The 26,979-nt window shown below is 38.3% G+C and overlaps 1 protein-coding gene across 2 annotated transcripts in view; it reads right to left on the reverse strand.

The window, feature by feature from the left end:
• The window catches only part of polr2b (RNA polymerase II subunit B), a 53,276-nt gene extending 26,599 nt beyond the window's left edge, over positions 1 to 26,677 (reverse strand). The window contains exons 1-14 of one of the 2 annotated variants that reach the window (XM_069925871.1): positions 26,484 to 26,677; positions 22,543 to 22,615; positions 13,940 to 14,090; positions 13,742 to 13,854; positions 13,426 to 13,645; positions 11,745 to 11,903; positions 11,420 to 11,584; positions 9,789 to 9,985; positions 8,047 to 8,166; positions 6,706 to 6,892; positions 5,733 to 5,876; positions 3,525 to 3,664; positions 3,177 to 3,288; positions 1,260 to 1,414 (exon numbers count right to left, since the gene is read on the reverse strand). In XM_069925871.1, coding sequence (XP_069781972.1) covers positions 1,260 to 1,414; positions 3,177 to 3,288; positions 3,525 to 3,664; positions 5,733 to 5,876; positions 6,706 to 6,892; positions 8,047 to 8,166; positions 9,789 to 9,985; positions 11,420 to 11,584; positions 11,745 to 11,903; positions 13,426 to 13,645; positions 13,742 to 13,854; positions 13,940 to 14,090; positions 22,543 to 22,615; positions 26,484 to 26,508 — 1,961 coding nt within the window. In that variant the 5' untranslated portion in view covers positions 26,509 to 26,677. The remainder of the gene's footprint in view (positions 1 to 1,259; positions 1,415 to 3,176; positions 3,289 to 3,524; positions 3,665 to 5,732; positions 5,877 to 6,705; positions 6,893 to 8,046; positions 8,167 to 9,788; positions 9,986 to 11,419; positions 11,585 to 11,744; positions 11,904 to 13,425; positions 13,646 to 13,741; positions 13,855 to 13,939; positions 14,091 to 22,542; positions 22,616 to 26,483) is intronic. The other variant, XM_069925872.1, reaches the window with a different exon arrangement.
• Positions 26,678 to 26,979: the final 302 nt, after the last annotated feature.

The raw sequence follows: 26,979 nt of genomic DNA on the forward strand, positions 1-26,979 counted from the left end.
CAAACTGTAGCAATCTCAGCAGATTGTGTACAGGTCTAAACTTTAATGTGTTGTTGATCAGCAAATTGGTCAGCACAGCAAAGAGAAAGAACTTCCCTGTGCTCGCTAATTAGTGGTTTTGAGTCTTTTATAGCCATTTAATAACAAATTCTGTTAAAAAATGTTTAAAACATGAAACCTTTGGCAGCATACTGCAGAGTCAATTTAACGAGTGCACCAATCTGGATATTTGTCATGTCTGAGGCAAGAAAAAAAAGTAACAATAGAAATGGATGAAAGAATGGTAGGTGCCAAGAGCAGTGAACCACATATTTTGGTGCTTTTTTGGCCATTTGTAGAATTTTTCAAAGATTCAAATTTATTAATATTCCCTCAGAGATGGATAAACTTCCTTTCCAGAAGTGAATATTCTTCATTATATTGCATCAGGGTTGAGAAATTTTAAATCAAACCAAAAACTAAATTTTAACAAATCTAACAGATTAAATATTTAAATCTTTTCAACTTTAAGCCATTTCCTAAACCAAACTGGAGCCATAAAGATAAGCAGTACAAATGAGCAAGTTTCCGTATATAGTTTGGATAGCATCAAGGAACATTTACAGCTTTAGAGTTGGAGCCTTTGCATGGAAAAAAAAAGCAAGTTAAATCTAGAAATTACAAAACTATGTACAACTTGAATCTTGGAAGAGTGTTTGAATGAAGGAAATCTACATGCCCAGGTGATTGTTCAAAGATTTTAACATCCATTAGATTGACATGAAACAAACAGAGTAGGGTGAATAATAATATTTAGTTAATATCCTGGTCTGTTTTCGGAGTACTCTGAATACTAATGCCACTGTTTGACCAACTTGAAATTTCAGAAGTTGTATGTGATGCAAGCTGAATATATGAAAAGTATTTTAATGTTCATGGTGCAGAACTCTAAAACAAGGGGAACTTAAAAATGAATTGTGCAATTCGGGTAGACATCTTTTACCAAGAGAAGCTCCAATGTGGTACTTGCTAGCAAACGCTTTTTTGAAGGAATTATGATAGAGTCACTAAAGCAATATCTCAGTGAAATGCACAAAATTAAAGCAACAAAAATACACAAAGGGAATAAGTTGACTCTATAATATAGATAAACTGCACATTGCCTAGCACATCAATTTAATTCAAGTCAAAACTATTTACGTTGAGAAAGTTAAAAGTTGAAAGTCAAAGAACAATTTTATTTGTGCATTTATACAATTGCTGTGTTTTCTATCACATACCTGTAGTTGTTATACTCTCGTTCTTTTAACTGATCGATGTGCCTTTTCTTCAGCAGTAGCTTCTGTTTCTCTACAATCAAGAGTGGCCGACAAATTCTACCCGCATCGGTATAAATCCGAATTTCACGTTCACGTATATCTCTCACCATGGATACCTTAAGGGCAACACTTCTGTTAATAAAGTAACAAATTGAATCACTTCATCATGCTCTAAATTAGTGGTTTTCAACCTTTTTCTTTCTACTCACATACCACTTTTAAGCAATCCCTATGCCATAAGTGGTCTGTGATTAGTAAGGGATTGCTTAAGATGGTATGTGAGTGGGATGGGAAGGTTGAGAATCGCTGCTCTAGACTCATTATTACTGAAATATTTTGCTTGAGAAAAATTGTCATTAGCCCATTTCCTGTGCAGTTATGAAACCACGCACATTAACAAGTCAATTAGGTAAGATTAAAACAGTGGTTTTCAACCTTTTTCTTTCCACCCACATACCACCTTAAGCAATCCCTTATTAATCACAGAGCACCTATGACATATATTTGAGTGGAAAGAAAAAGGTTGAGAACAACTGCTCTAAATATTTTTTTTAAACTAAATCACAACATGGACGCGAGAGCAGGAAGGGCTCCCGAGGGGCCATGGGTGCTGAAGGCTTTCTGATTGTATTGAAGGTTTGAATCTGGAGCTCTGGTTGCCAATGGTTTGGACTAAAATCTGTGTGACTGCAGAGGCTACGGGAGAGCTGAAGGTGAATCCACGGGCATTTGGTGACTCTTGCTTCTCCTTTTCTGACTGTAAGGGGGCCGGCAATTTCTGCTGATAGTGAATCTTTGCCTATTGGCAGACTAAATGCTTTTTGTGCAATGTTACATGACGATAAGAAAATCCTAAATTTTGAAATAAATGTACAACCATTATTAATCATTATCCAAGGATGTATTTTCATGCAAGAATTCTTTATTTGGTTAAAGCTTTGCAAACTCCTCACACGTCATTTTAAAGCACAGTTCTAAATAACACATGTAACCTTGGTACATCCATGTTCAAGAAGGAAGATAGCTTAGGCAAAATGGAGAGATTGAGAAAGGACAAGAATCTAAAAATCAGATAACAACAAACTAGAAAAAAATGTCATCATGGATTAAAAAACTAAAGGGGAAAATACAGCATCATTAGAAAGTGTGCCCGACATGGATATGTTAAACAATAAAACAGCCACTCTCAGCTCGGATAATTATATAGTGTATTCTTGTATCCCAAACTGTGCAGACTCATGGCCAAAGAAGTTACAGAAATGGAGTTTACAGAAAAGGCTACATCTGATATTTCCTAGGTGGTAATTTAAAATTTGCAACTAGTTTAAGGTGACAAAATATAGTAATTTTACTGTTCCAATTATTGAAGATTACAGACAGAAAGTAGACCAGAAAAAGAGAGAAAAATACTTGTCTGTATATCAGGCTATTACTAAAAGGCCAACTCAATGTACTAAAGATGAGTGATTAAATCTTTTGACATTTACAAAATGTGCTTGTGATTAATGTTTCTGGTATGAGATGCCAGTGAAAAACTTACAATTTTAAAATGTTGCACAAGATTAAGCCTACCTATTATGGGGTTATGAAATTATTCTGTACAGATGTGAAAAATAAAATGTCAACTATAACCAGTAGGCCTGGATTGAGCAAGAAGCAAAACAATTTTTTTTTCCTATTTTCAAACACAAAAGATACACAGAACAGCTTGAAAGTTTAAAAAAAAGTAATATAAAGGCAATTTTGTCTAACTTGCTATCATCGGAACAATGACAAGAGTTATCCGGGTTGATTTCATGCATGAGAGTGAAATGAGCTTCTATGATACAATTAATACAACAGATTCAGCACACTGAGTAAACAAAATCTTCATAGTACCTCAGATACAATGATATCCATTTGACGCCTAAGCTTCCTTAGTGTGGTCATTAATTGGTCAGGATCTTTATGTATTCCAACCCAACAACCATTGACAAAAATCTTTGTAGCACTAAGGGATAGAAATAAGAAGTGTTCATTTTTGGATCTGATAAGCAATATTTTCCAAAAATAATTTAATTACTTAAAAAAACTATTGTGTCCATAAAATCTATCAGGAGATGCTTATACAATCATTGAAGGGAGTCATGTCTTTCTATGCAAATATTTACTTCTTCAAAGAATAGAAAAGGCAGTTTCCACTATAGTTATTTTTTTTCTTAATGGCATTCAGTTACCCTGACTTACTCTGCAATAGCTGCAGGAGAGATTTCTTCAAGATTTTCCATGCTCCACTCCTCCAAGAATTCCAAAATAGGTGAGGGCTGAGACCCAACAGAAATGTAAGCCATCAAAGCCAGATTTTTCACAAGCCCAACAGCATGACCCTGGAACAAGATATTAAAAAGTTATATTTAAATTTCAAGCAATGAGCATTTTATCATTATGTTAGAATACCATGGTAACTAATTCAGAAAAGGAAGCTTTAGATGATAAGCAAAGAAAGAAAACCACATTAGTTAATTTTATTTGTATAGTACATTTAAAAAAACTCACGTTGACCAAAGTGTAGTACAGATCATAACTGCATTTTGAGTTAAGCAGCTATTTAAAATGCAGTATAATTGGAACCCAAGGTTCAAAATTGTACATACAGAATGGTAACATTCAACAAACACTTCAAAACATTTGTGAATAAAAATATAACCTCAACCTGGATTTAAAAGAGTTAAAGGAAGAGGCTGATTTCATGGATGAAGGAATGTTGTTTCCACAGTTTGGAGGTTGCAATAGCAAAAGAGCGATCTCCTGAGTTTGCAATTTGAGCACAGAACAACCAAGCCCCCTAAATTGGCTGATCTGAGAGGTCTTAAAGTAGAGTAGAGAGTTAGGAGATCAGTGAGTCAATGCAGTGGTAAAAGCTAGCTTTTTTTCCAGCTCCGCACTATTGCCAAAATCAAATCATTCCTGTCATTGAAAGACCTCAAGAAAGTTATCCATGCCCTCATTTTCTCCCATTTAGACTACTCTAACATTCTATAAACAGGAATTAGTCAGTTGTCATTATCCCATCTGTAACTGGTTCAGAATGCTGCAGCAAGGCTCCTGAGAGGAGCCAAGAAGAGGGACCTGAACAGATTTAACAACAGTGAAGATTTAATTTTAAGTGCAATGCTTAGCTTAACTATAATTTTATTAACCATCTTCTCTCTATGACACAAGTTAGGACAAAACAAGAATGAATATTCTTTTAACATCCATTAGTAATCCAATTGGCCACACATTGTTTGACATGACCTACTCCTGGGAATCATTGGCCACTGTCTATCCATGCTCTCACTCACCCCTGCTGAATAGAAGGCCTATTCAATGGCTCTCAAGACACTGGAGTCCAACAGGATCTAATCCTTAAGCAGGGCATTGCATAGTACCTGACCCCAAAACATTTCTGGCAAATTGGGAACAGAGCTATGGTTGCAGCACAAGGAACTGGCAGCTATGGAACCCGCATTCGATATTCCTTCCAAAGGTCAAATAAACAAAGCCATTAAAAACGTGGCAAAATAGGAAAACAAATCACATTTTGAATTAGTCTAATTAAAAAATGAAACTAAAGCAAACTAATATTAATCTTCCCTTTGACTCCTAATCTAACCGATGCACTGCGGATAGAAAGATGACTTCTAATAGTGCAAAAAGTCCTTTTGTGATGTCCAAGCAGTCAATAGTTAGTGAACCAAGGGAAGGTTCTCGAGTCTAATAGCTGTTGGTAAGAATGTCCTTGAACCTTGGGTTCAGCAGCATCTTTTGATTTTTCTCCTGTGGTTTGATTTTCAGTGGTCAATTCATTTTTCATCCTTCAAAGTTGTTCATAAATTTAAAACCTTGGTTTGTGACACTTCATTTCACACGTAATATTAAATGTAATCATATTATAGTCATTATTTGCAATGTGTTGGTCTCCTTCAATTACTCATCATCAAGTGTGGAGTGGCCTGATCCTTAGTCTCATCCAAAACATTATGTTCCAGAACATTGCTCCATTTCTGGAAAGTTGCTATCTTTATGTGTCTCACAATCTACACAAAAAATAATACCTCCCATCATTACCATATTTTTTGCACTACATGGAATTTGGATTGGACATCACTTCATTGCTATTAGTCAACTCTATCAGACTGTTCTATACATCTTCCTTTCTTTCCACTGACAGAACATCCTCACTGAAATTCTTTTCATTGTTGTTTGTTTCAGATTTTTTTGTATTTCTACTAAAGATGCTGGAAAATGTATCATCCCATCTTTCTAACTGCATCTCTGGAATGAGGATTGTATTGTAATTCATAACTTTTATTTATGCCAGTTTTATTTAAATGATGTCCCTAATTTGTTCACTCGTGCCTTCCAGCCACTTTTTGGTTGTACAAACTTAATGAGAAAAATTATCAAACTTACCTCTGGTGTCTCAGCAGGGCAAATCATACCCCACAGTGTGTTATGAAGTTGTCTAGGTTTTGCTAACTTTCCGTCTCTTCCAATTGGAGAATTAAGCCGACGAAGATGAGATAGGGTTGAAGCAAAGGTCAAACGGTTCAACACCTAGAGATAATATTCAAATAATCAATTTGAGATAGCATTCTAGAAATCTGCGCATAATATGTTGTTCTGACTTCAGTTATATATTTACTGTACTTTTAGAAAGTGTTCATTTCTTAAATATACAGATTATTTTAACACAATGCCTTAAGGAGCACTCTTGGGATTTTCTTATAAATTGCTTGGATGAGGAGCATCACTACTGGTTTTAGGTCCGCCCAATATTTGGGGTGGGAGTGAGTAAAAGTTTGAGCAGGTTAGGAAAAAAATTTTTTGGTGAAGTCTTATAAATGATTAAGTCAATTTTGACTGCTTATATCCATGGCTGACAGACAAACAGTCATATTGAAGTGTGTTTTTGTTAAGTCTGGGGGAATGTACATATATGACTAATCCGATGGACATTGCTTGTCGACACATTAGGTTAGTCCTTCCATGAGAAGACTACACTGCCGCACAATTTAGCCTGCAAACTTCGGCATGATTAACATCACCACTGCCACAGAAGGCATATTTTCAAAACTCTGCATCAATTGGCAGAACTAAACATCCATTAATTTTTTTGGTGCTTTTCCCTCACCTGACGAGGACAACTCTATATTAAATAAATAAATGTGCACAAGGACAGAGAAGAAAAAGTTGAAGAATCATATCTATGCAGGTCTAAGGACAAGTAGTCATATCTTGATAATTAACATTCCTAAAAAGTACCTCAATCCTCATCAAATTCACCATCATAGGAAGCAAATATTTCACTTCTCCTTAATACATGATCTCAAGAATAATTATACTTGATATAGAACAGGTGTTTGGTTCAAAGAAAGAATTTTACCTGAGATACACCAGCTCTGGCTTGATGAGCTTTCTTCTGATCTCCCCAATTTCCTGTTGCAAGTGAATATTTCAGCCCATCAGAAATAATCCGTGTTTTGATTGCTAATTCCAAGTTGAAATCTTTCCCTCTGTCTATAAACTTCTGAGAGTAAATCCGGACTTCTTTCAGTAGGTTTTTAAACATTCTGAAGACAATAATTTGAACCGATGTTTAATTTGCTTGCAGAAGTATTTATTACATCGAGAGTTCATCAACTCTCCCACATCTTTCAGCTATACACAAAGGAAGAATTGTAATCCCTCACAAACATTTGGGTTTGTTTTGGGAGATGGTTAAAAGGTTAGAAATCTTAAACATGGACTATCCCTTCTTGTTGGCATGTCCACTTCCAGTTTTAATGAGATGGTTGTCAAGTTGAAGAAACTTGTTAATTTGCTTGCAAGAGCAGCACGTCATTCAAATATTTCTACAATCCTAATTCTATTTTTTTTTCCACTAACAGAAAGCTTAATATCTTGATCCTCACAAACAATGGCAGATGAAAAAAAAAATACGAGGTGGATAATTTGACAATAGTTTGCGGGCCAGAATAATGCAAGTAACAAAGGAAAGCAATTGCCCCCTTAAGCCTGATCTAAAATTTAATCTACACCTCTGTACCATTTTCCCACTTACCTAGTTTAAAATGTCAATCCCACCCCCACCCCCCCCCCCCCCACTTTGAATATATTTACCAAATCTGACTTCTAAGGTCTCTAGTGGTACAAAATTCCAAACATTTATAACCCTAGGGAAAAAAAAATCTTAATCTGTCTTAAACAATTGACTAGTTATTCTTAATTTTGTTCCCTCCTTTAGGATGTCCTCATTAGGGATTATATCCCCTCAATATCCACCCCATTGATCCCACTTTGAATCTTAAGTTTCAGTAAATCACCTTGCAATCTTTGATATCTCCATTAGTATTCATATAAACTGCTTAACTTTTCTTTCTCTGTTGACCCCAGGAATCAACTTAATGAATGTTACCATCCAACAAGCTGCTAGCCTGCAGTTAAAACAAGCTCACTTTGGCTCTGAATTGATACTTTGCCTCCAGCTTTTAAATAAACTTAGAAACACTCTGGATTTTAATCTACACCTCTGTACCATTTTCCCACTTACCTAGTTTTTGGCATGTTAGAAGAAATGTAATTTAAAGTAAATTCTGCTTTTTCTTCCACCATGCCTCTTAACAGCAACATGGATAATTAGGTTAAAAACACAAGACACCAAGTGTGTCTTAAAGGAATGAAACAAAATTCATAGAGCTACATTTTATTGCAAATCTTTCCTTACCCTCTAAAAAGGAAAGCAAGCAATGGTCCAGCTAGATCCAGTCTTTTGTTCCCATAGTGATCTCTGTCATCCAATTCTCTTCGGCCTAAAGCAGCCAATAGCAATCTATGCACCATGTAACTACATCAAAGAAAACTTCTATTAGTTTTAAAATTCTAACACTCCAAATTATTAATTCACAAACAATAGCCTGACACACAAATGCAAGATACGTTAATATGTAAATGGAATATCACTTTTACAAAGCAAAATGTATACAAATTATGCAACAAAAAAGTAGGTAAACAGGAATATCTGCAGGTGCTGGTGTCTAGTGGAGTATACAAAAGTGCTGGAGAAACTCATCGGGTCACGTAGCATCCATAGAAAGTAAAAGGCATTGGGTGTTTTGGGGTTGAGCTCTTCTTCAAGAGTGCCATAAATCAGACAGACACCTAAATAAAAAGGCCAATAGGTAATACATATGGGAGAGTAGAAGAGAAAGCTGAGAAGTGATGGAGTGAGAAGGCCTAGGGAAAAGAAAGATAGCTCTCTGATTGGAGAAGGAAGGGAAGGGGTAGAGACAGACGGATGAAGAAGAGAGATACCGGGGGGATGAATGGAAATTGGAAGTCAATGTCAATGCTGTCTGGTTGGAGACTGCTGAGATGGAATACAAGGGTTGTTCCTCCAATTATTCGGTGGCCTCAACTTGGAGTACGAGGTCACAGAGCAACATGTCTGCGGGCTTGTGGTGCCGAATTGAAGTAGTTGGCCAGCGGAAGGTCCTTGCTGTTGCAGCAGACAGAGTGAAGGTGCTCAACAAAGCATCTCTGGTTAACTCTCTCCTCTTTCTTCATCTCCCCGTCTCCATTTCAGGAGAAAAACTATCTGCAGACATCCTTTATAAACCCACTAACTCCCAGCTGACTTGACTGCAACTCTTCCCACTCTGTCCCTGTAAGGATTCTATTCCATTCCCTCAATTCTTGTCTCCACTACATCTGCTCCCAGGATAAGGCTTTCCACTCCAGTACATCACAGATGTTCTTATTCACAAATGTGGCTTCCCCACTGATATCATTAATTTAGGCCACTCCTGCTTCTCCTCTAAATATGTCCTGTCTCCATCATCTCCCCACCCCCCCAACCCTAGATGCAACAAGAACAGGGTTCCCCTAGTGCTTCCAACCCATCAACCTCAGCATCCACATAGCATTTTCTGCCCCTTACAACAAGATCCCACCACCAGACCCATCTTCCCTTCCCTGATTTCAGAGGCATTACCCTCTACAACTCCTTCATCCCTTCTCACCAATTGTCCCCTTGGTACCTATCTCTATGACCATAAGAAGCGCTGGACTTTCATTTACACCATCTCCCTCACCACTATTTGGGACCCCAAACAGTCCATCCAAGTAAAGCAACACTTCACCTATGAATCTGTAAATGTTACTTACTGCATCTAGTGATGCTGATATGGATTAGGAATGGGGAATAAATGGTGGCCTTTGTTACAATGTCTTCATCCCAAAAAATTAATATAAAAACCAAACCACGTAACACCACTCTACTAATGCACCTTCTCCGTTGACTTACCAGATATCGGTTGCAACTCATCTGCTAACTGCAGGTCCTTAGAAACCACTAATTCTCTATGAATAATATGATTGAATAATGCTTTTGAGCCAGACACTCTTCCATAAAATCTAAAACATTTTAAAATATTTACACCAATTCTCAGAAGTGCATAATAAACATACCCCAAGAAATAAGCTTTTTTGGTTTCACAAAAATCACTAACTCCAACATGTGGCAGAACTTCTTTCTGTAAAATTTCTTTTGCATATTTAATTCTTTTTTCTTTTGTCACACCAGGTTTTGCACCTCTTGAACCAATAAAATTTAAAGCAACATTTTGTTCTTGGATAACAAATGCTTCATCCAGAGAAGGTTTTACCTGCAAATAAAACTCCAGTATTATTACTGTAGGCAAATAGAAGAACACAAAACTTTGTATATCTATTTATTGGAACTACAACTGAACCTGCTTTCACTCTTAACATTTCATTGTTGAAGGAAATTTAACATGAAAAATGTTAAAGTATTTATGATGTCTGACCAGTGGTTCATAGCGATAACAAATGATTTCTTCAGTAATTTAATTTTTTTATTAACTTTACTTTTTTGAGAAATGAGTTAAAAAACAAAATCTAGCAACTGTGCACGTCACAAAATGTGGAACGTGCATGGAAAAATAACTTAAAAGTGTACACCCTGCACGATTCAACAACAACAAATTGCATTTGCGTGCTTCATTGAAAAATCAACAATATCTGAGATGCATTAAAAAAAGTGCCAGGAGGACAAAATGGGGTGATTTGGGAAGAGTCGAGCAAGGATAGATTCAGTGATCAAATTCCATAAGTGGATACAAAATGACTGAATACATGGAAGCCAACTGAAAAGCACAAACATAGGATAGAAATACCAAGAATTCTTTGAAGAGTTTTACTCCTACTACAAATTACAGATGTAGGTGGGTGAAGCCATGAAGCAAATTAAAACAAAGAGAACTTTAAATTGAAGGTGATGGAGAATCAGAAGCCAGGTTGTGCAAATGTCTGCACCTCTGACTTGAGTGCAAAAATATGATCATTCCAAGTTGGAGAAAATATAGAGATTTTAATGACACACAAAGGCAAAGATGGATATGTCTCAAAAATGGTCCCAACCCAAATCGCTGTGGCTATTTCTGTCCATGGATCCTGCCTGATCTGCTGAGTTCCTCCCAATGATCATTGTTTGTATGAATGAATCCTGAAGACTCGTGACAGAAAATAAAAAGATGATGCAATTGCAAATTTGAATGTCTGGTTTTCAAAGGAGAAGAGGAAGGGTACTTTATTCATTTTTTTCCATATGTACTCCAGTTTCTTCTCAAATCCTAAAGATGTGCTGGTAGGTTAATTGGCTCATGTAAATTACTTCTTGTTATGTAAGTGGCAAAAAAAAAATCAGAGGAGCTAATGGGTACATGAGAAAACATGGTTACAGGGAAGTAAGAGTAATGGGATTGGTCTGGGTCAAATGGCCTCCTTCAAGCAAAGTACTTGAATGCAAAAGTGTCAAAGGAGGATTTACAGAGTTAATTCTGTCAATAAATACAAGATTGGAGGAAAGGAATCAAAGTGTCATTCATCAATAATCCAGCTAACATAATGTAAATATCAAAATTAGCAATGGATGAAAATGTGGTACCACAATCTGGACTCGAATTGCGGAGGGGGGGGGGGGGGGGGGAACAAGAACAACCTCCAAAGCAGAACATTAAAATGAAATGCGAAAGAATCTAGTTTAAAAAAAATAGAATTCTCATTAAATTAAAACTCACCATTTCCATCATTTCTGGGTCATCAAAATCATAAATAATGTGTTCCAGAATGTCTCTATCAGATACAAATCCCAAAGCTCGAAACACAATAATTATAGGAACTTCTTGTCTGATATATGGTAGAGTGGCAACTATTCTCTGGCCTATTGCACTTTTTCTTACACCCTGAAGAGAAAACAAAGATAGAATTAAAGTCAGAGGCAAGTAACAACATGCAGACACAACAAATATTAAATAATAGTTGCTGAAAGTCCAAGAAGTCAACCAACATTCTCATATCCAAGATCATTGCACAAATTAAAAATACATAAAAAGGAAATCCTACTTGTCCTCCTCTTGCTAACATGCTGACCCATATGGTACTTGTGGGACGAGATGAATTTTCCAGACAGGACCGACACTCTCCTGTGTATGCATATTTGGAGTCTTTCTTTGCAAACACATACACTGTGTTTGTTGCCATCTTTTCTTGTGCAATCAGAACCTAGAAAAATATCAAGGTATAACATAAGATTACAGCACAGAAACAGGATCATCCCACCATGTTTGTGCTGACCACAGGGCTGATCTTGCAACTGTTTATCCCACTATATCTTGCTAGTTCATGTGTTTCAAATGCCTCTTGAGTGTTGCTATTCTATCTGTTTCTACCACTTCCCCTGGCACCATGTTCTACACAACTACCACAGAGTTAAAAAAAACGTCTCACACAAAGCTCATCTTAAGTCTCTGCATTCTAGGATTTCACATTTTCATCTTGTCCAAGTGTGGACAACATCATGGTCATAGACCAGTCAAGTAATCTCTCCATCGCTACCCACTCCTCTATGATCAACTGAATTTTGTATCCAACTTACCAACTCACCATGGACATCATGTGACTATCTTCTGGACCAGCCCACCATGAAGGATCTTGGTGAATGTTTTACTCAAGTTCACGTAGACAACACACACTGCTCTACCCTCATCAATCTTCATCACTTCCTCAAAAAACTCGAGCAAATTTGAGACAGGACTTACCTGCAAAAAGCCTCACTGACCAGCTTTAATAAATTGATGCTTTTCCTAAAAAAAGTGAATTCTGTCACTCTGAACCTTCTCCAATTACTCATTAATTAACTTTTAACAACATTACTGGCACATAATTATATACTCAGAATTTAAGTGAAATAGAGTATTTCAATAGGCCCATGGCATTAAAAATGCAATGCATATTTAGACACTGCCAGAGCAAAAAGTGAATAAATTCAAATAGAAGTGGCTTGCACATGCCAGGTTGTAGAACCACTGACTGATGAGATAATAATATACAAATCGTCAAAAATTAATATAGGGATACATCACTGGCTGCAATAAAGAGGGAGCACATCATAGCATCCTTTGGGACTTTTGCCTGTTATACTGATGATGTTATTAGCAATGAACAGAGTGCTCACAAACCTACAAGTTTGTTTAATGCAAGTTACGTTGAAGGGAACACAACCAGCAACAATGCAGCACGGTTAGTATCGTGGTTAACGCAACGCTGTTACATCGTCAGTAATCAGGATTTGAATCCTGCGCTGTCTGTAAGGAATTTGTACATTTTCCCCGTGTCTACATGGGTTCCCCCCCACCCCCAGAGGATCTAGCTTCATCCTACTGGGGGTTGTAGTTAAATTAGGTGTAATTGGGTGGAACAGGCTCGTGGACTGAAATAGCCTGTTACCGTGCTGCATATAAATTTAAAAGGAAAATCTCATGAATAATATTAATCAGATATCTCTATTTCATGATCCTCAATTTGTATTACAAGGAATAAATGATTACTCAATAATCATAAGAGCTTCACATTCATTACAAGAAAAATAAATCTTGAAAAACACTGTGATTAGCTTTCTAATAAGGACTCATGTCGATATTAACCTGACAAAATAAACTAGTCTGAATGTCTGAAAACAAGTCAAAACCAATTTTGACATGATTTCTGATCTCTAAATATTTAGGGCTCATGGGATCTTCAGTACCTTTTCTGATCCATTAATGATGAAATAACCACCAGGGTCCAGTGGACATTCATTGAGCTCACAGAGATCACGATCTGTCAAACCACTAAGAAGACAATATGTGGACCGAAGCATTATAGGAATTTTTCCTATAAAAGTCTTCTGATGTTGTGTTTGCATCTGCTCCTCTCCCTCCTTTATCACTGTCTTTGTTATATCAACATAGAGAGGAGCTGAATATCTGTAAAATAAAATGCAACATAGGAAACACTGACTTTCCTCTAGAAAACTGAAACAAAATAGACTTTAGCTCCTCAATCCTTTCAAGAAAACTTACGTGAGGTTTCTCAGTCTAGCTTCATTTGGCATCATTGGTGATGGTGCCCCATCCCTTTCCCAATGAGTTGGCTTGGATAAATAAATCTGTTCAAATTTTAATAAGAACCTGGGCTGGAATAAAGAAAGAAAAGTAAACCATATAATTCAATGGCAAAAAAAAAATTCTGTTCCAGTGAAATAGATGGGAGATTTTTACCGGTTCTTCCACTTCTCCACTTGTATGTTGAGCTTCAGCTTGGAGATCTATTGGAGGAGCATCTTCCACAATTCTCTGCACTGACATCTGTATGAATTCATCAAATGAATCCAATTGCTGACGAACCAAGCCTTTCTCATCAAAATAGGAGCTGAAAAACAAATATTCAAGGTAATTGAAGGACAAGTAAACTCCAAAGAACCAATTCATTTGGTCCTCACTTAGTGGTCAAATAATTGGCCAAAATATTTTACAGTTTTAAACACCTTTCTCAAATTATTTCCTATTTTTAAAATCTCCAAATAGTCAAAGTCCATTTATGGGCTGTATAATGAAGTCCCAAAAAATGACATGGATTTTGGGGAAACAAAAAAGATGTTAGGTTATTGCTCTTCCTCTTCCCCCATTCAGTGATGTCTGTGATCTTCCTTCATACAACATGCATTCTCCTCACTTTCTACACCACAAATGTCCAGCACTCCACAGTTGTCGAATTTTACCAGGACTTTCTCCAACTAAGTGTGCCCCAAGATCTCAAGGCAACTTAACACAAAACTGTCAATGCTATAATGCAAAGCTTTTGCAGGAAGGTTTGTTAGTGCTGCTCCGGGGAGGTGGGGGCTTAAACTTGATTTGCAGGGGGATGAGAACCACATGACATAGTAACAGATACGGAAGAGGGAAAAGAGGATGTGAAAAATGCTTGTAAAATTAGAAGTCAAAGGGCTGCAGGTGGTGGAACTATTTCAATGGAAGAAGTATTGTAGGAAAGGCAAATGAGCTTAGATTGGCAAGTGGAATTATGACATCTTGGCCATTAGTGAAACTTAGAAGAGATGGGGCAGGACTGGCAGCTCGATGTTCCGGGCTTCTGTTGTTTCAGATGTGGTAGAACCGGGATTGGGAAGGGGTGGGGGGCGGAATGAAAGGGGGAGGAGTGGCATTGCTCATCAGGGAACATATCACAGCTGTGCTCAGGCAGGACAGATCAGTGGTGCTGAGGAAATGGAAAAGGTGTGACCACACTCTTAGGCTTGTACAATAGTTGATGAGTGGTGAGTGACAGGAGCTGAACTTTGTTTGCAGGATGCTTAAAAAAGTAGCTCAGAAGGCTTTAAAAAGCACCGGGAAAGGTAGGCGCTCTTTCAACTGGCTTATTTGTTGTAGCTAATAAAAAGAGGGGAAGCTTAAGTAAAGCAACCAGTGTGTGAGTGGCTCAGGAAAGGAGTGGGACTTTGCGGCTTTGGTGAGGAGGACAAAAAGTTTTCTTTTTGTACAATGGTTATATAAAAGTCAATTAGAGGTATTTAAATAGAATAGGCATGCAGGATCAGGTGATGTGTTGTAGCTGAATGATGTAGGAGCAGGTAGACCCTGTTGTGGTTCATAATGACTATATCTGCAGCAAGAGTTGGTTGTGGAAGAATTCAGGCTCAAAATTGATGACTTGAAATCTGACACATCAGGTAGGGAGAGATACCTGGACACTGTTTTAGGAGGCAGTCACATCCATTAGAATAGCTGTCTCAAATTCCGCCTGTGGTCAGGGACAAGAGGGCATGACTAAGTGAGGCAATAGTGGGATCCAAGAGACAGTGCAGGAAGAACATCAGCCCTTGATCTTGTCTCACAAGTCCAAGATTCTTGCTCGTTGTGTAAACAAGAGTGGGGAGTGTAGGAAGGATAAGCAACCTGACTGTGGTACTGTGGTTCAGGAAGCCATTCAAAGGTGGAGGGCGGGGGGCTTTGGTGAAGAGAAGACAAATCAGAGGTAATTGGGAATAAATAGTTAAGGGAATACACAGTTCTCTGTCAGAGAGAAAGAGCAAACTGAAAGCGGTGTTGTCTACCTGCTGCCGAGTTCAGGTCTTACATGACCTGCAGAATAATTTGCAATGGGAGGGGAAAGATGCTGTTGTTGGGTCCATGTGGATACCAACAATGTATGTACAATGAGGAAAGAGGTTTTGCTACAGGAATTTGAAGAGCTAAGGACATAATTACAAAGCAGAACCAAAAAGGTGCTAATCTCTGGATTACTACCTGAGCCATGTGCAAATTGGCACAGGATCCAGAAAATTAGAAAGTCAAATGTGTGGCTCAAGGATTGGTGTGGGAGGTGAGTTCCAATGCATGGGTCATTGGCACCTGTATTGGGGAAGGAAGAAACTATTCAGAAGGGATGGCCTCTATCTGAACCATGATGGGTCGTGGATCTTGAAGAATTGCCTAACTAGGACTATGGACAGGGCTTTAAACTAAATAGTGGGGGGGGGGGGGGGGAGGGGGGTGGTGTTTAACAGATTGAAGAAGGAAGGATAAAATTAAATTCTGGAAAAAGTAAATGCAAAAGTTAAAAAGGAAACGAATAGAGGGGATAAAAGTCGTGCAAAAGAGGCAAAGATTTACTCGATTTTAAAAGCACAGTGGATATAAGGGTCTTCATCTGAATGTCTGTTGTATTTGAAACAAGGTCAGTGAACTTATAGCACAAATCAGTACAAGGGGGTATGATTTAGTGGCCATTACAGAACCGTGGTTGCAGCATAGAGAGGATTGGGAATTTAATATCCAAGGTTATCAGGTAATAAGGAAGGACAGGAAGGTAAGGGAGGTGGAGTAGTGCTCTTAGCTAAGGATGAGATCAGGACAAAAGTGAAAGATGATGTAAGATCTAAGGAACAAAATGTTGAGTCCATTTGGGCAGAGAATAGGAACAGTAAAGGGGGAATAAAAAGTGAGTGGGAGTTGTCTACAGGCCACCCAATAGTAACATTACAGTGGCACAGGCAATAAACCAAGAAATACTGGAAGCATGCAAGGATGGAATGTGGTATTAAAATGAATATTAAAATAATTTAGAAGTATTAAAGTGAATTAAAACTCAAAATGGAAGCCTGATGCTTGAAAGATTAAGGGTGCACTGTGAGTGTGTTACAGAGTGATATGACTTCAGAAGGCACCAGCAGATGTCCTTGGAATGGAGACAGTGAAGATAAAGGGTGTGTGTTTTTGCTGAATGTGGAATAATAGTAACTCAGTGTTCTGAAGCAATATATTATTCAACCTTGATATGGGGGGGGCAAACAAGGGGTGTTACCTACCTTAGAAGTGGAATCATGATGTAATCTTTTAATCCAACTTGTTTACCTGAGTGTATAAAAGTGGATACATCCCTTTGAGGGGACCCCAGGAGACTGCTTTCGAAGCTGAAAGCAGGAAGAGTTCTCCCAGGTTAACTTGGTATCTAATATAGAGTTAACTGAACCAGTTCTGTGTAACGGAAAACGGCAGTTTCACTACAACACGAACACCAGTTATCATGGGGTACTTTAACATGAATAGAGATTGGTGAATCAGTTGGTCAAGGCAACCTTGAGAACGTCATAGAACACATATAGGACGTCACTGAACCTGCAAGGGGATTTGCTTTCTTGAATCTGGTCTTGTGAAATGAGAAAGGCTAAATTAGCGATCTTGTAGTTAGGGATCCTCTTATAAAGAGTGATCACACTATGATGAATGTGTTATGCCTAAACAAAGGAAACTACAAGGGAATGAGGGAGAAGTTGGTCAGTGTAGATTTGGAATGTGGGCTATATGGAAGGATGGTTGAGGAACAGCAGAGGGCTTTCATAGAAATTGTTCACAGTCTTTAACCAAAGTACAGTATATTCTATTTAAAAGTAAGGATAGTAAGGGTGGGTGGCAGCTGGCCTTAGATAACTAAGAATATAAAGGAAGGCATCAAACTAAAAGCTCATACATTCAAAGCTGCCAAGACCAGTGGGAAACCAGAAGATTGAGAAACATTTAAGAAGCAACAAAGGACCATGAAGCAAGCAATAAAGTAAGGGAAGGAAGACCATGAGAAAAGATTTAACACAAAATATAAAAACAGAGAATAAATTATATTATGGGCAATAGGGTGGCTAAGTTCGACCTTTGGAAAATGAGATGGGAGAATTGATATTGGGTTTTGAGGAAATGGCTGAGGCTTTAAATTACTATTTTGTGTCAGTATTCATGGTGAAGGAGACATCAAACAAGCCAAAGACTGATGTTATGGATGGGATGGGAGGTGAGGACAGGGATGGTATAGCTATCACTAAAGAGGTAGTACTGAGAAAACATGAGGGTCTAAAAATAGACAAATCCCCTTGTCCTAATGGAATGAATCTCAGGGTACTAAAAGAAATGGTAGAAGTTATAGTCAAAGCTTTGGTGACAATTTGCCAAAATTCTCTGGACAGGTCCCAGTAGATTGGAAGATCCTATTTAAAAAAGGATGTAGGCAAAAGACAAGGAACTAAAGAGCAGTTAGATTAACATCTGTAGATGGGAAAATGCTTGAAACTATCATTAAAGAAGAAATAGTGAGGCACCTGGAGTGAAAAGGATCCATCAGGCAGACGCAGGATAGATTCAACAAAGGCAGGTCCTGTTTGACAAATTTTCTGGAGTTATTTGAGGATATAATGAGCGCAATAGATAGAGGGCAGCAGATGGATGTTGTTTACCTGGATTTTCAGGTGGTGTTCGATAAGGTGCTGAACAAAAGATTTGTATAGAAGATAAAGATACATGGAATTGGGGGTAATGCATTAGCATAGAGAATTGGTCAACCAATAGAAAGCAGAGAGTTGGGGTACAGGAGTGTTTTTCTGGTTGGCAATCGGTGGTGAACGGGGTGCCACAGGGATAAGTTCACAGTATACATAAACTATCTGGAAGAGGGGACAGAGTGCTGTGTATCAAAGTTTGCTGATGACACTAAATTGAATGGGAAAGCAAATTGAACAAAGGATACGGAGAGTCTGCAGAGAGATATAGATAGGTTAAGTGAGTGTGCAAGGATTTGGATGGAGTACAATGTTGGTAAGTGTGAGGTTATCCACTTTGGAAGCAAGAATGGAATATCAGAATATTATTTCGATGGCAAGTGATAACAGCATGCTGATGTGCAGAAGGACTTGGGAGTGCTTGTTCATGAATCGCATATTGGTTTGCAGGTGCAGCAGGCTATCAAGAAGGTAAATGGGATGTTGGCCTTCTTTGCTAGAGGGATTGAATTTAGGAGCGTGTAATTCTGATCTCTTTATTTGAGGAAGGATGTCCTGGCTTTGGAGACAGTACAGAGGAGGTTCACCCAGTTGATTCCAGGGATGAAGGGGTTGGCCTATAAGGAGATATTGAGCCATTTGGGACTGTATTCACTGGAATTTAGAAGAATGAGAGGGATCTTACAGATACAAAATTATGAAATGCATAGTAAGATTGAGGTAGTCAAGTTGTTTCCATTGGTAGGGGAGAACCAGAATTAAGGGGACATAGCCCCAAGATTCAGGGTAGTAAATTTAAGATGGAGATGAGATGGAATTGCTTTATTCAGAGCATGGTGAATCTGTAGAATTTGCTGCCCATTGAAGCAGTGGAGGCGACCTCAGTAAATATATTTAAGGAAAGGTTGGATAGATTTATACATAACAAGGGAATTAAAGGATATGGGAGAAGGCAGATAGGTGGAGATGAGCCCATCATCAGATCAGAATTGATCACATTGAATAGTAGAGCAGGCTTGACAGGCCAGATGGCCCACTTTTGCTCCTATTTCATGTGTTCTTATCGTCAACGAGAATTGAAGGGGAAAATCTGTGGAGGAATAGCAGGCAGCTGCAGTAAACACAAGTTTGTGATAGTAGAAAATTTTAATTTTCCACATATTGACTGGGAAAAGGCTGGATGACTTGAAATTTGTTGAATGTGTTCAGGAAAGTTTTCTAAATCAATACATAGAGGAACCAACTAGAGAGTGGAATACAGGATCTCCTATTAGGAAATGAGACAGGACAGGTGACAGAAATATGTGCAGGGGAATATTTTGGGTGCAATGATCATAATGCCATTAGTTTTAAGTTAAATAAGAAGGATAATTTGATCCTGGGGTTTAGATTCTAAATTGGAGAAAGGCCAATTTTGAGGCAATGAGAACGTATCTAGAATGCGTGGATTGGAATAAGTTGTTTTCTGGCAAGGATGTGCTTGGTAAGTGGAAGGCCTTCAAAGGAGAAATTTTGAGAGTACAGAGTTTGCATGTTCCTGTCAGGATTAAAGGCAAAGTTAGTAGGTATAGGGACCTTTAGATTTTGAAGGGATATCGGGGATCTGGTTCGGAAGAAGTGAGAGGTGTATAGCAGGTATAGGCAACATGGAGCAAATGAGGTCCTTGAGTTGTTCAAAAAAAGCAAGAAAAACCTCAAGAAAGAAATTAGGAAGGCTAAAAGATACAAGGCTGCTTTGGCAAACAATGTGAAGGAAAATCCTAAAAGTTTCCACAGGTATATTAAGAGCAAAAGGATGGTAAGGGACAAAATTGGTCCCCTTGAAAGTCTGAGTGGCTGGTTATGTATGGAGACTTAAGAGATGGGGGAAATCTTAAATGCTTTTTTGCATCAGTATTTACTCAAGTAAGTGGCACAGAATCAAGGGAAGTTAGGAAAACAAGCAGAAAGGTCATGGAACTGCTGTCTTAAAGCAATTAAGGATGGATAAATCTCCAAGGCCTTGAGGGAGGCAAGTGTAGAAATTTGCAAGAGTTCTAGCTGAAATATTTAAAATGCCCTTAGCCATGGGTGTGGTTCCACAGGATTGGAGGGTGACTCACGTTGTTGCATTTCTTTAAAAAAAGTTACAAAAGCAACCCTGGAAATTATGGGCCAGTGTGCCTGACATTAGCAGTAGGTAAATTACTGAAAGGTGTTCTAAGAGATAGGATATACAAGTTTTAGGAAAGTCAAAGACTGATTAGGGATAGTCAATTTGGCTTTGTGAATGATAGGTTAAGTTTAACAATCTAATTAGTTTTTCAAGAAAGTTATTAGGAAACTTGATGAAGGAAAGACTGTAGATGTTGTCTACGTGGAGTTTAGTAAGGCCTTTAACAAGGTCCCACATGGGAGGTTAGTCAGGAGGGTTCAGGCGCTAGGCATTCTTGGTGAAGTAGTGAACTAGATTTGACATTGGCTATACAGGAGAAGCCAGAATGGTGGTGGATGAATGCTTCTCAGACTGGAGGCCTGTGATTAATGGTGTGCCTCAGATTTTCATCTCAATCAATGATCTGGATGATAATGTGGTAAATTGGATCAGCAAGTTTGTAGAGGACAAAAAGCTTGGAGGTGTTGTGGAAAGCAAAATGGCAGATGTTGCATTTTGGAAGGACACACCAAGGAAGGCCATACACAGTAAATGGTAGGGCACCGAGGAACCTTGGAACAGAGGGATCTGAAAATACAGATACATAATTCCCTGAAAATGGCATCACTGGTAGATAGGATTGAAAACAGATTTTGGCATATTGGCCTTCATAAATCAAAGTATAGGGGTTGGGATGTTATAGTAAAGTTGCACAAGACATTGGTGTGGCCAAATTTGGAGTATTGAGTGCAGTTTTGGTCACCTAACTACAGGAAGGATATCAATAAGATTAAATGGGTGCAAAGAAGATTTACTAGGATATTGCCTGGACTTCAGGAACTGAGTTGCAGGGAAAGGTTAAACATGTTAACACTTTTTTTCCCCTGGAGTGTAGAAGAATGAGAGGAGATTTGATACAGATATTTAAAATTATGAGGGGGATAGACAGTAAACGTAGGTAAGGCTTTTTCCACATAAGGTAGATAGATACAAATACAAACAAGAGGACATGGGTTAAGGGTAATAGGGGAAAAGTTTGGGAGCATTAGGGAGAACTTCTTCACAGAGAGTGGTGTGAGTTTGGAATGAGCTACTAGCTGAAGTGGTGAAGCTCAAATTTAACATTTAAGAACTTGGACAGATACATGGATAAGAGGGGTATGGAGAGGATTGGACTGGGTGCAGATCAATGGGACTAGGCAGAAAAATTGGCACAGGCTAAAAGGGCCTTAGAGCCTGTTTCTGTGCTGGAAAGTTCTATGGTTCTGACAATCCAAACTCAAAGGTAATGTGTCTTGATAAAGTAGGATTTCTGACAAGCATGTTAGCATGAATTTCAATATATTAAACTACAGTAAAGCTGACCTTGTCTAATTGGAAGTAGAGTGCAGAAGAGACTACACTAATGGCTACATTAAAACAGAAAATAGTATTAAAAAGGTTAAAATTCTGAAACATCAATTTTATTTCACAAATGCTGCTCAACCTATTCAGTATTTCTAGCATTTTCGATATTTATTCTTGACCCAGCACTCTCAATATTTTGGTTTTTTTTTTGGAAGTGCAAATAAGCAGTTATGCCTAAATTTACTTTTTACTTCTTGGGAGACTGAATTTGCTTGAGACTCTACTATTACATCCTTCACCATGTGTTAGTTTAGCCACAAGTTAGTGACATCAATCTCATTGTCAATCTCATCACTCCACAAGCTGTTTAAATGAATCAACTACAAATTGCATCTGAAATGATTAGTTCAAGTAGTTAAAGATTCAGTGCAAATCCATTCTGCTAAAGGATGTTTAAAGTTTCAGAAATTGTGAGAAATATGTTGACAGTTAATTATTTTTAATAATACATTTGTCTTATATTTGTTTCTTCTGATCCAAATTCATGGGACCATCTTTACCTGATGACAATCCAACATGCCTCCTGCCACAAATCAGGAGTGATTTCATCATCATCCTCATCATATTGTGTATCTAAGAATCAAATAGAAACAATCAGTGAGATTAGAGGAATCTTTGTCTATCAACACCAAAAGTTATTCAGCACTATGTTTTAAAGCACTCAAGTTATTAAAAGTGAAATACACAAAAGTTAGAAACCACAAATCAATGACTGGCACAATTTCTTAGGTAGCCATATGGGTCAGCATCACATTTTGTTAATTATGTGAGATAGAATAGTAAGAAATGGGAGTGGGAGAAATATGTTTAAAATGAAGAAATAAAATCAGAGAATGATTTAGATAATGAACGAGTGTTTTTCTAATAAATAGAGATCATAAATGGATCAGTCTTCAGTCCAGGTATTAATTCCAAGATCAGTATATTTGATCTCATGCTATCTTATAGAACATGTCAAGAATATGTGGTGTCTGTTATTTTATGTATTATGATAAAATGCACTAAACCTATATTATGAATCAATATACCAGTTCCTATATTGTGAATGCATATCCTTGATCCAGTTTTCAGTAGTACAGAACATAGAGCTAAATCTTCTCTTCGAAATATCACCTGTATTAAGATGCGATATAGTGGGAAAAGTCCACGTATTCAGTTGTGAGTACAAGACATCAAAGGGAGTAAAGCATTGCAGCTAAGGTGATAAACTTCATCATGTATATTTGTTCAAATAAAAAAACTGCTACCATAATGAATATCTGTAAAGTTCTAACACAGGAAACAAATATTCGAGAGAAAATGAGAAATGGGGAACACAATTAAAACATAACAAAGAACTTAGTGAATAGAAGAAGGAACCACTAATAAATGCTACAATTTATTGGATTTTTAATGGATGAGTTTCAAATCTTATCCTTATTTCATAAGATCAAATTTTTCTTGACTTCAAATCGTTAACTTATTTTCCTTTCATTATATGCTCAAACCTCTGGTATTTTATGCTAGAAATATCAAACCACAGTTAACTAAAGTTAAACAGTTACTGTTTTTAAACTTGCAATCAATATAAAAAGATGACAATGCTAGAAACACTCAGCCAGTCAAGTGGAAAGAGAAAAAGTCAAGGACTCTTCGTCAGCATACAGCCATAGTTCTACAGCACAAAAAAGTCATTTGGTCCAATTTGTCCATACTGACCAAGACTGAAGCTAGTTCGAGTTACCTACATTTTACTCATATTCCTCCAAGACTTTCCTATCTACGAACCTGTCTAAATGTATTTTAATTGTTGCAATTGTATCTGCATCTGCTATTTTCTCTGGCAACTTTTTCCACATACTTATCTCTATGAAAAAGGGTGCCCTCTAATTTTCAACTCCCCTACCTCGGGAAAAAAAAACAATGACCACTCTCCCCCTCCCTCATGATTTTCTATATCTCAGAGGCTCCTCTCCAGGGAAAAAAGTCCCTGTTTATTCTGCTTCTCATAATTCAAGCCCACCAATCCTGATGACTCAAATTTTTTCTGCACCCTATTCATTGACACAGTTGTAGGGAAGGTGCTAGAATCAGCTATTAAAGATGCAATCACAGTACATTTGGAGTAGTGGTATCATCGGACAAAGTCAGCACGGTTTTGTGAAGGGAAAATCATGTCTGACGAATCTAGTAGAGTTTTTTGAAGAAGAAACCAGTAGAGTGGATGGGGGGAATCAGTGGATGTGGTATATCTGTACTTTAGTAAGGCATTTGATAAGGTTCCACACAGAAGACTAGCTTACAAACTTAAAAAACATGGTATAGGAAGTATGATAGGTGGATAGAGCACTGATTGATGGGCAGGAGGCAAAGAGTAGGGGTCCTTTTTGGAATGGCAGCCAGTGACTAGTGGGGTACCGCAGGGCTCCACAGTTGTTTACAATATATATCAACGACTTAGATGTGGGAATAGATAGCAGTATCTCGAAATTTGCAGACAACAAGAAGTTGGGTAGCGGGGTTGGCTGTGTTTAAGATGCGAGGAGGGTGCAGAGTGATTTGGACAAGATAGGCAACTGGGCCAAGATATGGTCAGTGCAATATAATATGGATAAATGCGAGGTTATCCACTTTGGAGATAAGAACAGAAAAGAGGACCCCATTCTAAATGGTATCTGTTCAGGAAAAGGGGAGATGCAGAGAGTCTTGGGTGTTGTTGTGCATCAGTCATTGAAAGTTGGCAAGCAGGTGCAGCAGGCAGTGAGGAGGGCGAATGCTATATTGGTGTTCATAGCGAGAGGATTGAATTCAGTGGTAGAGATCCCCCTACAGCTGTACAAGGCCTTGGTGAGACCACATCTGGAGTACCGCATGCAGTTTTGATCTCCTCATCTGAGGAAGGACGTCCTCGCTATGGAGGGGGTGCAGAGAATATTCTCTAGACTGATACCAGGGATGGAAGGACTTGCATATGAAGAAAGGTTGGATAGACTAGGCGTGTATTCTCTGGAATTTAGAAGATTGAGAGGGGGATCTTATAGAAACATATAAAATTCTTAAGGGTTTTGATAGACTAGATTTAAGTAGGTTGTTTCCAATGCTGGGAAAAACCAGAACCAGGGGTCACAGTTTAAGGATAAGGTGGATGTTTTTTAGGACTGAGATGAGGAAAAATTTATTCTCTCAGTGGGTGGTGGATCTGTGGAATTATTTGCCACAGGTAGTAGTTGAAGTCGGTTCCTTGTTAATATTTAAGAATAGGTTAGATTTGGCCTTTGTGGCTAAGGGGATCAAGGGGTACGGGGAGAAGGCAGGAACTGGGCATTGATCAGCCATGATCATATTGAATGGCCATGTAGGCTTGAAGGGTCAAATGGCCTAATCTTGCACCTATTTTTCTATGTTTTTATGACATCTTTCCTATAGCTGGGTGTTCGCCAAGTGTGGTCTGAAGGGTCCTGGACCTGAAACACTAACTGTTTCTTTCCAGTGGTAGATGCTGACTGACCTACACAAGAAATAGGAGAACGAATAAGCCATCTAGCCTGCTTTGCCATTCAATAAGGCAGATCTGGCCATGGACTCAACTCAATTTACCTGCCTTTTCTCCATTACGTTTAATTCCCCCTACTATTCAAAAACTATCTTACTCATTCTTAAATATACTTAATTAGGCAATCTTTACTGTTTACTTGGGCAGAAAATTCCAGATTCACTTCTCTCTGGGAACAGCAGTGTACCAAATCTCCTGCCCCAAATTCCTGCCCTCTGTACTAAATCTCCTGCCCCAAATTCCGAGACTATGTCCCCTAATGCGACTAAGTATTTTCAGCATAGTCTGCCTTTACTTCTGATTTCCTGCCTCAGTTATTTTCAAGAGGCAATGAGACTTTATTCTACAAATCACATGACGGATCTAAATCATCATAAAAATAATTCAAATTTGTTGACAACTGGTAACATTGTTAACTCCGTTTCAAAAGACCCTGGCTCAACTCTCACCTATGAAAATCTCGGCTGACGTTCCAGCCACTACATTCAGGTCCAAAACGCAAAGCTATTTTGAAGAAGTTTAGATCACCCACCGAATGTTAACTGTAATCATAATAATGTTATTTGTAATAGCTTGTTTGCAAATTGACAGACTATTCCTGCATATTACTTCGAATGTACATCAGTAATTGTAAACGCTTTGGATCCCGTTAAATTTTGTGTATTATAATCCTTCGCTTTAGAAAATGCTTTGTTTCTCTAAGTCGGTGAACAGTTAAACCGGGACCTCCCAACTTGTGTTTACATCCTAATTTTCACTGATAGCGCCAACACTCCGTCCTGTCTTCTCCGCAGGGACTGAGGCCTAGCCTCGCCTGGGCTGCTCACCCATTCTGGAGCGCCAGTTATTGCGCCATTTTTCTTTACCACAACACTTCATGGAGATGAAAAGATCAAATACAACACTCACCCTCGCCCTCATCTGGATCGTACATTTTGACACCGTGGGGTTAGTTTGCCGGGATCCGCCGGAAAGGAACCGAAAACCAAGCCACTCACCGGACGCGTGGCGCAAGACTCAGTCCTCCAGCAGACGTCAGGCGACCGACTCCGTTCAGAGCTGCGCAGGCGCAGTTGCCACCTTGGCGGACGAAGGCGATATACCTGATGTGGAAAGAGGGAGTGCTGTTGAGATTAAAAAAGAGGAATGTGTCAGAGATATCTCGCATATGGAAAGAGAAAGGGGTATTTACTTGATATCCTAGGGGGAAGACAAGGCACAAATATGTACACATTAGAGACATTTTGAGGAGAGAAGAAGGGAGGGTTAAGTCCCTTGAGTGAGGGAAAGGCCCCTTGATAGGACAGAGGTTCATTCAAATTCATGGGAATCAATATATCGGAGGCTCTCTGCTGGAGCAACTAAGAACACACAGAAATACTTCGACTTTCCAAGAAGTCTGAGG

Source organism: Narcine bancroftii, chromosome 3 (assembly GCF_036971445.1).
Source record: "Narcine bancroftii isolate sNarBan1 chromosome 3, sNarBan1.hap1, whole genome shotgun sequence".
NCBI lineage: Eukaryota > Metazoa > Chordata > Chondrichthyes > Torpediniformes > Narcinidae > Narcine > Narcine bancroftii.